Raw genomic sequence first — 13,336 nt, 5'->3', positions numbered from 1 at the left:
CTCCAGCAGATTCCTGCCATCCATGTGCTCATGACTCCAGATCTGGATACAGTATTCCTGATGAGATCTCATGAGGGCAGAGCAGAGGGGTTATATCCCACCCTTTGCTGTCTCTCTGGACAGGGCTCCTCTCTATCCGTGGCAAATACTGGTTTGGAAGAGGAAAAAGCTCTGGAACTGAAGAGGAGTCTCTAAAAAGCTGATTCATTTGGGAGTTTTGACGTTTTGGAGGAATCAAGAAAGGCTTGTAGGAAGCGAGTTTGGAATTTAAAATTGGAGTGGTGCTAAAGGAAGACAAAAAAAAAAGAATTGAATCAAGAGTTCCAGCTTCCTGCCAGTGCTGACCCTCTCCACCTCCTTTTCTCCCCATTCCATGGGCGTTGAAAGATTGTGGGGGCAAGGGGGGAATGGCACCCCAAGGAGGAGATGGAAAGGTGGGATGTGCTTTATGTGGCTGTGGGAGCACGTCCCAACCTTCCTGCTTATCCTCTCCCAAGAAAAAGAGATTTCAGGAGTTGCACAACATGTCCGGGTCTCCGTGATGTGACTTTCCTGGGATACAGGGAGCAATCAGGCACCAGGGCTGACATTAATAACTTGTTGATAAAGCTGCACAGAAATGTGACACAAAGAGCGCCAAACTCATGGGGACAGAGGTGTGAGCACCTCCCTGCTCTCTGCTCCGCTCCAATTAACACCATCAACTGGGTGGATTGAATTTCACATGGATTCTTGTCACACTTTGTCACCCAGAGCTAAACCAGGTGCTTTCCACAGGTGCCCAAAGGGCTCCTGGCTCAGATTCCATCTCTCATTGTTCAGATGTGGCGATTCACTCACTCATTGCTGCTCCAGAGGCTGAGATTTGCACCTGAGCTCAGACCAGCAAAACCTGCTGAGTTCCAGGAGCAGCAGCACCCATTTAGTATCAAACTATGAAAGATGGAAAAAAAAAAAAAAAAAAAAAATTCAAGTTCAATTCACTCCATAGATAAAGGATGGTGGCACCTTGTATGTGACCACTCAGGCTCTTTATAAGGACAAGGTGAAGCTACTCCTGCTGGAATTCAGCTCCTGGGTTGTTCAGGGCAATTTGGATAAAGTGAATTTTTCTCCTTATTTTATTTTCACCAGGAGGCTTTCTTGTCCTCGAGCTGGTTGGAACCAAGTGTCTAAAAATCACCAATTTTGGGAACAGGGAAACTTTAAAAATACCGAAATTATCCTGGAAAGTCCTTCCTTCCTTGGGAAATGGGCTGGGAGGAGGGATTTGCATTTTCTTCTCTTGTCAGGAGGTGGCAGTAGCAGGTCCCAGTTCTGCCAGTGCCTTCCCCTTGGGGTGGACTGGGATGGGAGTGCTGCCATTCCAGGACCTTCTCCCAAGGGGAGTGATGGAGAAAGGACTTCATTTGGAACCTGTGGACAAGGAATAAATCCATCCCAGACCTCTCTTTGACCCTTTTCCATGCCAGATGCTATGGAGCCCCCTGAGCCCTCCCTTCCCAGCCTGTTTTCCAGGCTGAAAAAAATCCATCTGTCTCATAACTCCTCATGTTGCCCGAGGTTAAATCCGTGTTCCAAGCCACATGAAATGTTGGGATCACAGGGACAGGGTGGGATAGCTCAAAGAATTGAGTTCTGCCGTGGCTGGGCTCTGGTTGGGCAGGGAGAGGGGGTAGATCAGGACAGGCGGTGGTGATGTTGTGGGTGTCTGATAACAGCCTGATCAGGTGGGAGGAGATAAGGCCTTTTCCAGACATCTGGAACAAGCCTTGCATTCCCAACCGCCTTCTTGTATTGTGAAGCCATTCCCTCTTGTCCTGCCACTCCACATCCTTGTCCCAAGTCCCTTTCCAGCTCTCCTGGAGTCCCTTTAGGCACTGGAAGGGGCTCTGAGGTCTCCTTAGGGCCTTCTCTTCTCCAGGCAGAAAAATCCCAATTCAGCCTTTCCTCACAGGAGAGGTGTTGGTTTCCTCACCTTTCCCAGGGAGAAATGCTCTGGGAGCCACACAAGTTTTGGGATCAGAACCATCTTCCTGAAATCTTCAAGCACCTGGAGGCTGTACCTGAGCTGTTTTCTGGTGCAGAACACACTGAGCCTCTCACCTGGGCAGTGGAATCTTCATTTAAGTTTTCTACTGGTTTGGGCAGCTCCCAGCAGCCAAAAACGTGGATATTTCCAGCTCCAGTGCCAAGCTTTGCAGGATTAGATGGAGATGAAAAGGGCCTGGAGGCAAAGCTGGTACTTTTCAGTCAGGTTATTTAGTGTTTTACACGTGTTGTCCTTGTTCTTCCCTTCTGGGTCAGCGAGAAGTGACTCAGGTAGGAAAGTATCTCCTGTTCCTTGGATTAAGCCTGGGACAAAGGCAAGGGATAATTAAGGCAGGTAACAGCTACACTGAACGAGTGATTTACGTTCCTGCATCATTAACAATGCCTTGGAAAAGCTGGATGGGGCAAATCATCTCCAAATAAGTGATTGCTGCCTCAGTCAGAGTTGATGGGAAGGGAGAATTTTTCAGCTTTGAAGCAAAAAGGAACAAAAGGGAGTGAGAAAAGAATTGAGGGGGAAGGAATTAAAATTCCCACTAGTTATAAATATATGATCAATCCTTCCTAAGCACAACATAAACACACTTAAGGAACTATGAATCCTCTAAGATTTTAGGAATTATGAATCCTCCAAGATTCCCCCATGGGATCAGTGTATCCATGTGCTGGCGACTGGCCAGGGAAGTGATGGACATGCAGGTCTCACCCTAAAAGAGTTAAGAGCTACACAGAGGTTAATCTAAATAATAACCTGGAGATAAGAGGTACCTGCATGGAATTCAGAGAGGGAGAAAAACAGGTTGTGAAAAAAAAAAAAAAAGACAGGTGAATGATTACCTGGAAGGAACAGGACTCCTTACAAAAATAAATCATCTTGTTCCTGCCTCCTTTTCCTGGGGAATATCCAAAGTTTCTCTGAGCCCCAGGTGCAGCTCACAGCACATGGCTGGGGCACAGAGTGGGACACGGCAAGGTCTGGTGGGAATCTGGGAGGAGGAGCAGATTCAAGGAACCCTTTGTGGGGTGGTCTGACCTGTCTGACCTGGGTCTGGCTTTAATCACATTCCCTCAGGTCTCTGTTGGACACAGGAGACAACAGAACCCTGGGATGCATCAAAAGGAATGTGACCAGCAGGTCCAGAGATGGGATTCCATCCCTCTGCTCCATTCCCTCCTGGAGTTCTGCATCCAGCTCTGAGGACCTCAGCACATGGATGTGGAGCTGCTGGAACAGGTCCAGAGGAGGCCCTGGTGATGCTCCAAGGGCTGGAGCCCCTCTGCTCTGGAGCCAGGCTGGGAGAGCTGGGAATGTCCAGCCTGGAGAAGGCTCCAGGGAGACCTCAGAGCCCCTTCCAGGGCCTGAAGGGGCTCCAGGAGAGCTGGAGAAGGACTTGGGACAAGGGATGGAGGGACAGGACACAGGGAATGGCTTCCCACATCCAGAGGGCAGGGATGGATGGGATGTTGGGAAGGAATTCTTCCCTTTGAGGGTGGTGATGCACAAACTTCTCAGAGAAGCTGTGGTTGTCCCTGGATCCCTGGAAGTGTCCAAGGCCAGGTTGGACAGGGCTTGGATCAGCCTGGGAGAGTGGGAGGTGTCCCTGCTCATGGCAGGGGTTTGGAATGGGATGATTGAAGGTCCCTTCCAACCTAAACCATTCCACGATTCTTTGTTCCAGTTCAGTGCTGAGGTGAAAATCAGTGTGGAGAGAGCTCCAAACTTCCTGCAGCTCCAACCTGTGCCAAACCCACCTGCTCCCAGGTGTGAAAGCCACAACTCACAACCCAGCTCAGCTGGGTCCTTCGGGGGGACCTTCCAGAAGCTCAGTTACGGGAATCACCTGACCTTTACACATTCCAGAGGTTTGGAAGAGGGATGAAGTGACTCCAAAGCTGTGCCAATGTAATGGTTTTTAAGCCAGGCAGAGACACGTTGGATCCTGGCCATACATTGTAGGGGATTGTAGTAAAATCAATTAGCAGGAATAAGGCTGCTGTGACTAATGAGCTAATGAGCTGTGCCTTAGTGAAAATGGCTCTAAAAGAGCTGCAGGGTTGGATTCCTGACTCATCATTCACAGGGATAGGCCAGAGTCAGGCTTGGCATTCTCTATTTTTGACTTTGTTTTTCCAGCATTCTCTTTAACTCTTAAAGACATTCCTCATCAGTGGAGGAGATGGAGGAGGGCAGGGACACCTGTTTAATTCCTCTCTTTCTGGTGCAAGAACCTCAGCTCTGGAGAATTTTGGTTTCTGTGAGGGATGGGTGGGGACTGTGGTGTCCAGAGGCAAAATTCATGGTGATTTATTCCCTGGCATCTTCCTAGCAGCAGCTCAATGTCAGAGTAACCCATCCCTGGTGCTTCCATGAGTGCCTTTCATCCCCGAGCCATGGAGATGCTGGAGTGAGTCCAGAGGAGGCCCTGGTGATGCTCCAAGGGCTGGAGCCCCTCTGCTCTGGGGCCAGGCTGGGAGAGCTGGGAATGTCCAGCCTGGAGAAGAGAAGGATCCAGGGAGACCTCAGAGCCCCTTCCAGCGGCTAAAGGGGCTCCAGGAGAGCTGGAGAGAGACTTGGGAAAAGAGGTGGAGGGACAGCACACAGGGAATGGCTTTAAACAGGAATTGGGTACGGTTAAATGGGATATTGGGAAGAAATCCTTCCCTGTGAGGGTGGGGAGATCCTGGAATGGAATTCCCCGAGAAGCTGTGGCTGCCCCATCCCTGAAGGTATCCAAGGCCAGGTTGGAGCAACCTGGGATAGTGGAAAGTGTCCCTGCCCATGGCAAGGGTTGGAATGGGATGATCTTTGAATCCTCTTCCGTAAAGAAGCGTAGCACTAGCACATGACAGGGTCATGTCAACACCCCTCCACCCTTAAATCCAATCCCATCTTTCACTCCTGCATCTGCCTGCTCTGCAAATTTGGGATTCATAGGAGATACATCAAGAGCTCATTAGAGTAATGAATATGGAGAGTTCAAAATAATTAAGTCAAGCAGGCTCTCAGTGCCTGCAGCCCTTGGTCCCTGAAACTCTGCCCTGGAGGTGGATGGGGAATTTTGGGATTTGCAGCGGAATTGGGCAGCCTGGGAGGCTGTGGGATTTGGAGATTTCCAGGCTTGGATGCAAGTGAGGCAGGGCTGGTGAAGATGCCTCCACCCTGAGATTGCCTCAGCTGGCAAGGCAGGACAGGAAAAGAGTTTGGCATGGGATTCCCAGGCTGAAAGTAAATATTTGGTTGAACTTTTCCTTTTGCTTATGACAACAAACTCATCTAAAGTGTGAGAGTTTTTGTATTAATTTTCCTTTGAACAGATACACTAAAAAATGTATTTTTAAAAAAAATCCAACTTGTGATGAGGCACATTTATGCAGATTGTGTGTCTTTTAAATTTTTTTCTCCAATTAGTGGGAAGCCCCACCCCCCCCCCCCGTAGGACAGGTTGTGGTTTCCTACAAAATAATAAAAGGAATTCAACAAAACAATGTTTGAATATTCTCATTAGTTCTTGTTAATTTTTTTTTTTTTTTGGTGAGTTGCCAGCCCTGCAAAGCAGCAGCACAGGGTGTGCATAAAAGAGGAGACATTTCAGGACTCGGATAAGATCAACTGAAACCATAAACAAGGTGTGTTCACACCCCCCCCCCCCCCGCAAAACCACCCTGCGGAGCGAAGGAGGGAAAATGATTTAGAGCAGGGTGGTGGCGGAGATTCTTCCATCCAAGATTTTCTAAGGCGAGGGAGATCACATTTCAGCTGTGCAGGTGGAACCAGTCATATAACACATATTGTTTGAGGCCACTTAATACCAGAAACCAGAAGCCACACCCCATCCATGTTTTTTTCTTTTATTTTCTTTTTTTTTTTTTGTTCCTTATGAACAAGGCAAACACCGTCAGAGGATTTCGCCTTTTTAATAGGATTATATTTTCTGCTGAACACGAGGAATGCCAGACATGGAATATCCCTAAATGTCTTTCCCTAGGTAATTTTTGGGGCTGTAAATAACTGCTTAGCTCTCATAATCCACGTAATTACTGTATTAGTGAGGCAGCTGTGAAAACAACCTGTCGGAATTCCCGAGGATGGAAGTCTCCCAGAAGTGGTGATTGGAAAAGCATCAGGGATTGCTGAAAGGCTGAGGCCACCTTTAGATTGGATATTTGGGAAAAATTCTTCCCTCTGGGGGTGGGGAGGCCCTGGAATGAAATTTGAGAGAAGCTGTGGCTGCCCCATCCCTGGAAATGTCCAAGGCCAGGTTGGATGGGGTTTGGAGCAGCCTGGAATAGTGGAAGTTCTCCCTGCCCATGGCAGGAGGTTGGGACTGGATGGTCTTTAAATTGCCTTCCAACCCAACCCATTCCACGATTCTGGAGCTTTAGATTTGGAGAGATGATGATTGGATTTTTCCATCCAGCATTCCTAGAAAAACTTTTAACGTTCCAAGGCAGGACAAGACAAATTGGCCTCAAGTCGCACCAGGGAAAGTTTGAATTGGATATTAGGGAAAATTTCTTTGCAGAAAGGGTTGTCAGGCATTGGAACAGGCTCCAGGGTAGTGATGGAGTCACAAACCTGGAAGTGCTCAAAAATGGCACTTGAGGAGAGGGTTTGGTGGAGAAAATGGTGGTGGTGCTGGTTTGACTCTGGATGTGATGGTCCTGACAGCTTTCCCAACCTTAATGGTTCTATCATTCCAAGAGTTCAAGTGAATTACCCTGAATAAAGCTCCTTCAATGGTGGAATAATGAAGGTGATGGAGATATCTCCAACACCATCTTGGGTTCAGCTTTTCCCCATTCCTTAGTAAAAATCTGTGTTGGCAGGGTGCCTGGCATAGCCACCAAAAGGCTCTTCCCAGTTTTTGCAATTCCACACTTTGCTCCCATGTTGGGGGAGGATTTCCTAGCATGGAGCTGGCCTGAAGTGCAGGGAAATCCAGCAGGTGCCTGGGCCAGCAGGGCTGGGAATGGGAAAGGTGTTTGGGAAGCAAAAATGTCATGAGCTTGCAACCACGTTTGGAGAGGGTTGGCTCAGAGCAGAGGGGCTTCTCCATTTTATCCTTCCTTGGGATAATGAGCCTGAAGAGATTCCTTTGGCCCAAACTTTCAGGTTCTGGTCTGGTTTTTTTCCCAGTGTTCCGTGCTTTTTCCAGAGAGTGAGTGATTGAAAGTCAGATTTCTGCTTCTAGACCAGGCTGGACAAGGCTTGGAGCAACCTGGTCTATGGAAGTTGTCCCTGCCCATGGAGAGGGTTTGGAATGAGATCATCCCTTCCAATCCAAACCATTCCATGATTCTCTTCCTCCTGACAAACTCTGGACCCCACTGAAGGTGAAAACACAGACGAGAAATATCCATGAGGCTCACTTCCTTGATGTTCACACCCACCAAGGCGTTTTTATCCAGGATTTCTTGAAACCACTCCCAAAAAAGGAGAGGAAATAAGGAAATATCCCCAAGCTGCAAGACAAGACATGGACACCAGGATTACTTAACACCCCGGGCCTTCCACATCCTGCTTGGACACAAAACGCCAGGCTTAACCAATCCCAGCCATTGTCCACCATGTAAAAACAAATTTTCTTCTCCAAGGAACATGAAAAGACATGACGGAGTAGCAGGAGGTGGGGCCTGCTTTGGAGCTCCTTCAATTCATTTATAGCTCAATGAGAGTCGTTTTTCCAGTAGATTTGGATCTGGGGACGGAATCGTTGCATGGCAAATCACCGGGACCTGTGACATCGGTGAAGAGAGGCGACAACCCCGTGACCAGACAGCCAGGGCTGTGCAAGATGAAGGTGTTTCTGTCTCTGCTGTTGGCTGCTGTCACTTGCATGGATTTGGGTGAGTTCCTGCTCGGATTTATCCAGAGTCCTTCAGGAGATGCAGCGTGGTGGGATAGGATGTGCCCTGTTCCCTTTGAAAGCCGAGTCTCTGACTTCAGGCAGTTTCCAGGGGAAAAAAAACCAAAAAAAAATTGTCTTTGGAATTTTCCATATGTTCAAGATAGTGCTGGTGTCATTGGGATTGTCAGGTCAGGCTCTTTAGGAAGTTTCACAAGGCAGAGTGTGATTAAAGTCTGTCATTCCTTTAATGCAAATTCCCACTCTCACTTTTTCCACGTTTGTGCTCTATCTCACTCTCTTTTTTTTTTTTTAAGAGTTATTTTTAACTTTCTGCACCTTTTTTGATACTTAGCCCTGGATGTCAGTTCCATGCAGCGTGTGTGGGAGCTCTCCAAAAATGTTACATGTGAGATTTATCAAATTTTAGCTGTTAAAAATGTGAAATATGGGCTGGGACACTGCTGGAGACGCAGGTACTCCAGGGTTGATGTTTATCATGGAATGGTTTAGGTTAAGAAGGACCTTAAAGATGAAAGTGAGGCACTGGAACAGATTACCCCAAAAAGCTGTGGATGCTCATTCCTGGAAGTGTCCAAGGCCAGGTTGGGCTGGGCTTGGAGCAACCTGGTCCAGTGGAAGGTGCTGCTGCCCGTGGCAGGGGGTGGAATTCCATGATCATAAAAGTCCCTTCCAACCCAAACCATTCCGTGATTCCATTACGGTTCCATGATCCTCCCTCCATCCCTTCTGTCCCTTGTTCCTACCACCACACCAACCTCTTGGACAAAAATCGACGATTCCAAGCTTTGTTGGTGTTCTCCTGGATGTCCAAGGTAATTCGTGAGCCGGATCAGTCCAGGATCTGTGACTGTTCATTGGGATATTCTCAGATCCAGACAGTGCCAGGTCTGATTTTATCCATGCCTGTCTATGGAGCTATGTCAGGATTTTTTAACTCCTATTTATTCCCTTCTTTTGCAAGGACATTTTCAGCTCTTCCCTCCTTGCTGAGCAGACTCTGCAGGGGAGAAGCAGGTGGTGGCTTGTTTGGTTTTCTTTTCAGAGAAGGAACACAAATCCTGTGGGTTGGATTTGTCCAGCATCCTGAAATGTGAGACCAAAAGTGATGCTTCCTCCTGAAGAGGAATTTCACAACTGTCAGATGTGAACTAGTGCAAACAAAGCACTAGGTCATGATGGGCAAAGCAAGAGAATAAAGTTTGCTTTAGCAGGAAAATTGCTGTGTTTGTTTAAAAAGGGCTTTTTCTGGCTCATTAATGAGGATGGTGTCTGTTTTCACAGGGTGACTTGTTTGCCTGAGCCTGCTGACATCCCATTGGAGCTGTGCTGGGAGAAACGGAATAATTTCTCCTTTTTAGCAAGGTTTTAAGGAATTTCAGCAGGAATGTCACACAGAGAGGGTGACAAGAGCTTCCCAGACCGAAGAGAGGCTGTTGGGGTGTGATGGCACCAAAGTACATCAGTGTGGTTTAACACACACTTTGAGGTGCCTGCTGAGGGGGTGGAAGAGAGCACCTAGAAGAGACGACCCAGATCAAATGTTGGGTTCCTCAGAAAAACGCACAGAGAGCAAAATGCTCTGAAAAACTTGTGGAAAAATGGCTTTTTTCTTTATAGGAAGCACCAGACACTGTTTTGATTTGATATTTTTAGCTTTGAGTGCTCTGTGTCACAACAATATGGGTTCTTCGGTGGTTTCCTCCAAAGTTTCTCCATCTCAGAAGACTTTAGGCACTGAAAGATTTGTGCTGTGGTTATTCTGTGGTTGTAGGAGCTGAGAAGCCCCTGCAGATCTCAAGGGCTTTACAGCCTAACAGGGATGAGGAACAGCTCTGAAGTAGTGAGGGACAAGGCAGGAGAAACTGTCTCAGGATGGATTTGGAGTCTTGAGTAACAAATTTTGTGTCTGTGGTCTCTGCCTAGAGCAGAACTTGTCGCATGCAATCCATTCATGGTGCTGCTGTCTGGTTTAATTCTTCTCAGTGAGGGTGGTGAGGCACTGGCACAGGTTTTCCCAGAGAAGCTGTGGCTGCTCCATCCTTGGAAGTGTCCAAGGCCAGGTTGGACAGGGTTTGGAGCAACCTGGGAGAGTGGAAGGTGTCCCTGCCCATGGCAGGGGGTGGAACTGGAATATTTTAAGGTCCCTTCCAACCCAAACTGTTCCAGGATTTAAAACAACCCCTCACACACTCTTCTCAGAAACCCAGAATCTCAGCACAAGGGGAAGGGGTGTGCTCAATTTGTTCTCAGTTTGATGGAGACAAACTCATTCTGTCTGGGACACCCTCCCAACCTTTGGGAAGAGCTGGCAGAGTGGATGGCACCAGAGGAAATTCTCACTGCTGCAACTCACGCCCAAGTCTGACTTTTGTGTGTGTGTGTCCAGATCCTTCACCAAGGGGACAAACCTGACCAAAGCTGACAAATTTCTGACCTGGTAGACAAGGGATGAGCTGTGGATATTTTCTACTTGGATTTCAGGAAGGACTTTGATGGTCTCTCCTATAGGATCGTGGAGTCAGGGAATGGTTTGGGTTGGAAGGGACCTGCAGATCATCCCGTTCCACTCCCTGCCATGGGCAGGGACACCTTTCACTATCCCAGGTTGCTCCAAACCCTGTCCAACCTGGCCTTGGATGCTTCCAGAGATGGGGGGTCCACAACCTCTTTAGGAAACCTGTTCCAAAATCCTCATGGACAAGGCATGGGCTGGGTGGACATTTCTGAGGAAAAGCTGGGACTTCTCAGGCTGGAGAAGTGAAGGTTCAAATTTGGAATCTTATAAATGTCTGTAAATTCCTGAAGGGAGAGAGCAAAGAGGACAAAGCCAGGTTCCTTTCAGTGATTCCCAGTGCCAGGACCAGGCAAAGGACACAAACTGAAACACAGGAAACATCAGGAAACACTTTATGACTGTGAGGTTGACTGAGCACTGGCAGAGGTTTCCCAGGGAAGTTGTGGAATCTCCATCCTTGGAGATATTAAAACCCCACCTGGAGACAGTCCTGAATTAGAGGCTTTAGGTGGTCTTGCTTGAGGGCAGGGATTGGGCTGGTGGAGCTCCAGAAGCCCCTTCAAACCTCCTCCATTCTGTGATTCTGAGAGTTTGGGAGTCTGGGATCTCTTTCTGATGCTCTGCTAAAGTCAAGAAGAGATGAAGATCCAGAAAACAGAGAAATAAATCAGCCCAAGCTCTTTCCTGTGTCATGGAGTCTCCTGTGTGTGTGGCTCTGTCTTGTTTGACTTGTTTGACTCATCACGAGGGGTCTGAACCCGACCTGAGGCTGTGCTTTGACCACCAGACCTCTGTGTTTCTCATTCCCAAACACGTCCTGTTATTCCATTCCCTTTCTCAGCATGATTATTTTGGAAAATCCCTCCCGAGGGATACCTGGAGAGGAACCACACTGAGACCCTCCTCATGTTTTCCATCCTCCTGTTTTTCCCCCTCACAGGACACTCCTTGCAGTGTTACACATGCAAGGAATTGACCCCAGTTCAGGAGTGCTTGAAAATTGAGAACTGCACAGAGACTGAGACCATATGCAAGACTACAATCTATTCCCTGGAGGATGGTAAGGACAATTCCTTCTTTATCCATACTTTTAACAGGAATCAGTGCTTCGACAGTACTGCTGTGGGGACCGGTTCCTCTTTCCACTTAAAAAGTGGAGAAGAACTCCTGTGGGAGCTCCAGCTCTCAGCCTGTTGTGGGAAGCAGTGTTTGTGTGAGGGAATATTTGGTGAATTCAAGCTCCTGGTTAATGCTCAGAAATGAGATTTTAACTCATTTCTGGTGATAGGAAAACAGGGAATGGCTTTAAACCTATAGAGGGTGAGTTTAGATTGGGATTTAAGCGAGTTTGATTTAGGATATTAGGAAGAAATGGCTCCCTGTGAAGGTGGGGAGGCCCTGGCAGAGGTTTCCTGGAGAAGCCATGGTGCCCCATCCTTGGAAGTGTTCAAAGCCAGGTTGGGCAAGGCTTGGAGCAATCTGGCATAGTGGAAGGTGTCCCATGGCAGAGAGGTTGGAATTCGACAATCTTTACATTCCTTTCCAACCCAAACTATTCTATAATTCCATGACACCAACTCCTCCTGGTCAACCAGAAGACAAGAGACAATGGTGATGCTCTCCCCCGTTTTTCCCATTCCCGACTGTTCCTGCTTTTTTTCTTTTCTGTAGTTTATCCCCACACGGGAGTCTCGACTGTCACCAAGATGTGCTCCTCTGTCTGTGAACCCTCTGACGTGGATGGCATCGGGATGACACATCCTGTCAGCTGCTGTTTCTCCGACCTGTGCAACGTCGATGATGCGGCCAGTTTGGGGATCAGCGCTGTGCCAGCTGGAATCCTGGCAAGTTCCCTCTGTGCCTTTTTCTGGACTAGACTGTGAGGCGATGATGGGAGTCGTTCGTTCCGAAAATTCCATGAAGAAAATAACCCCCCACCGGCCCAGCTTTCCATGTGGATGCCTCATGAACAACACTCAACAGCTCCCAAAAAAATTTTTTTTTTTCTTTTTAATATCCACACTTTCCCCAAAACTAAGAGAGAAGCAGAACACAGGAAGGCCCAACTCAATTTTTTAAATTGATTTTCCAACAACTCCCACAAAATTAACTGTGGAGTTTCTTTGCTGTGCTGGTGTGGTTGGGTTTGAAGTAAAAAATTAAAATGTGTGAAGTATATTTAAAGCAAAAAACCTTGAGAAGAGCCTTCCCTATCTCCTTAGAGCAGGTCCTCTCTGCCCCATCATTTTCTGCTGTTCTTCCTAGATCTCCTTCTTTTTATCCCAAAAAATTAAGGAGACATTTCTGTGTCCAAAATATGAGGCAGGAGACTGAACTTGCCATGCCAATGATCTGTTCCAGGGAGGTTAAAATCTCATGTCCTCTGTAGCCCTTTTAAGCAAAATAAAAAGAATCTTGTGTTGAAATTGTTGTAAGCACATTTAATTTTCCTTTTTTTATTTCCAAACTCCATCTTTCAGGGAGTTAACACAGTTGGGTTTTGGGGTCAGTCACACAGCAGATGGATGAGACATTTCCCATTATCCCTCACTGGAAGTGACTTTCTGTCAACATTTCTTCCATCAACTCTCCTTGTACAAATCTATCTTTACTGGGAGTAAAAATCTATCTTTACTGTACAAATCTATCTTTACTGAATTTTCCCTGAATTCCTTGTGTATTGCTCCAGACTCCTAAATTTTGATCTCTCCTGCTCCGATTCTGTGTTTTCCTACAATCTCCTTTCTAAGGTCCAGCAAAAATATCCTCCTCCAGTTATCACCCTGCTCCTGACATTTGGGATAATCAATCCAAATGTGATATAAACTCTTCCATGTGGCAGATGTGGTTTCCAAGAGAGGTGGAAAAATTCCCATCCTTGGGAAGATTTCATGGCCTA

General features: G+C 47.3%; 1 protein-coding gene across 1 annotated transcript; it reads left to right on the top strand.

Moving 5' to 3' along the window:
• The first annotated feature begins 7,847 nt into the window (after window positions 1-7,847).
• Window positions 7,848-12,320, top strand: LOC136555681 (ly6/PLAUR domain-containing protein 2-like). The gene is made up of 3 exons (XM_066548582.1): window positions 7,848-7,899; window positions 11,378-11,497; window positions 12,109-12,320. The coding sequence occupies exons 1-3, from the start codon at window positions 7,848-7,850 to the stop codon at window positions 12,318-12,320; spliced, it is 384 nt and encodes a 127-aa protein (XP_066404679.1).
• The last annotated feature ends 1,016 nt before the right edge of the window (window positions 12,321-13,336 follow it).

This window comes from Molothrus aeneus, chromosome 1 (genome assembly GCF_037042795.1).
Source record: "Molothrus aeneus isolate 106 chromosome 1, BPBGC_Maene_1.0, whole genome shotgun sequence".
Classification (NCBI taxonomy): domain Eukaryota; kingdom Metazoa; phylum Chordata; class Aves; order Passeriformes; family Icteridae; genus Molothrus; species Molothrus aeneus.
The sequence above is the reverse complement of the archived record's forward strand: the minus strand, read 5'-3'. Positions and strand labels throughout refer to the sequence as shown.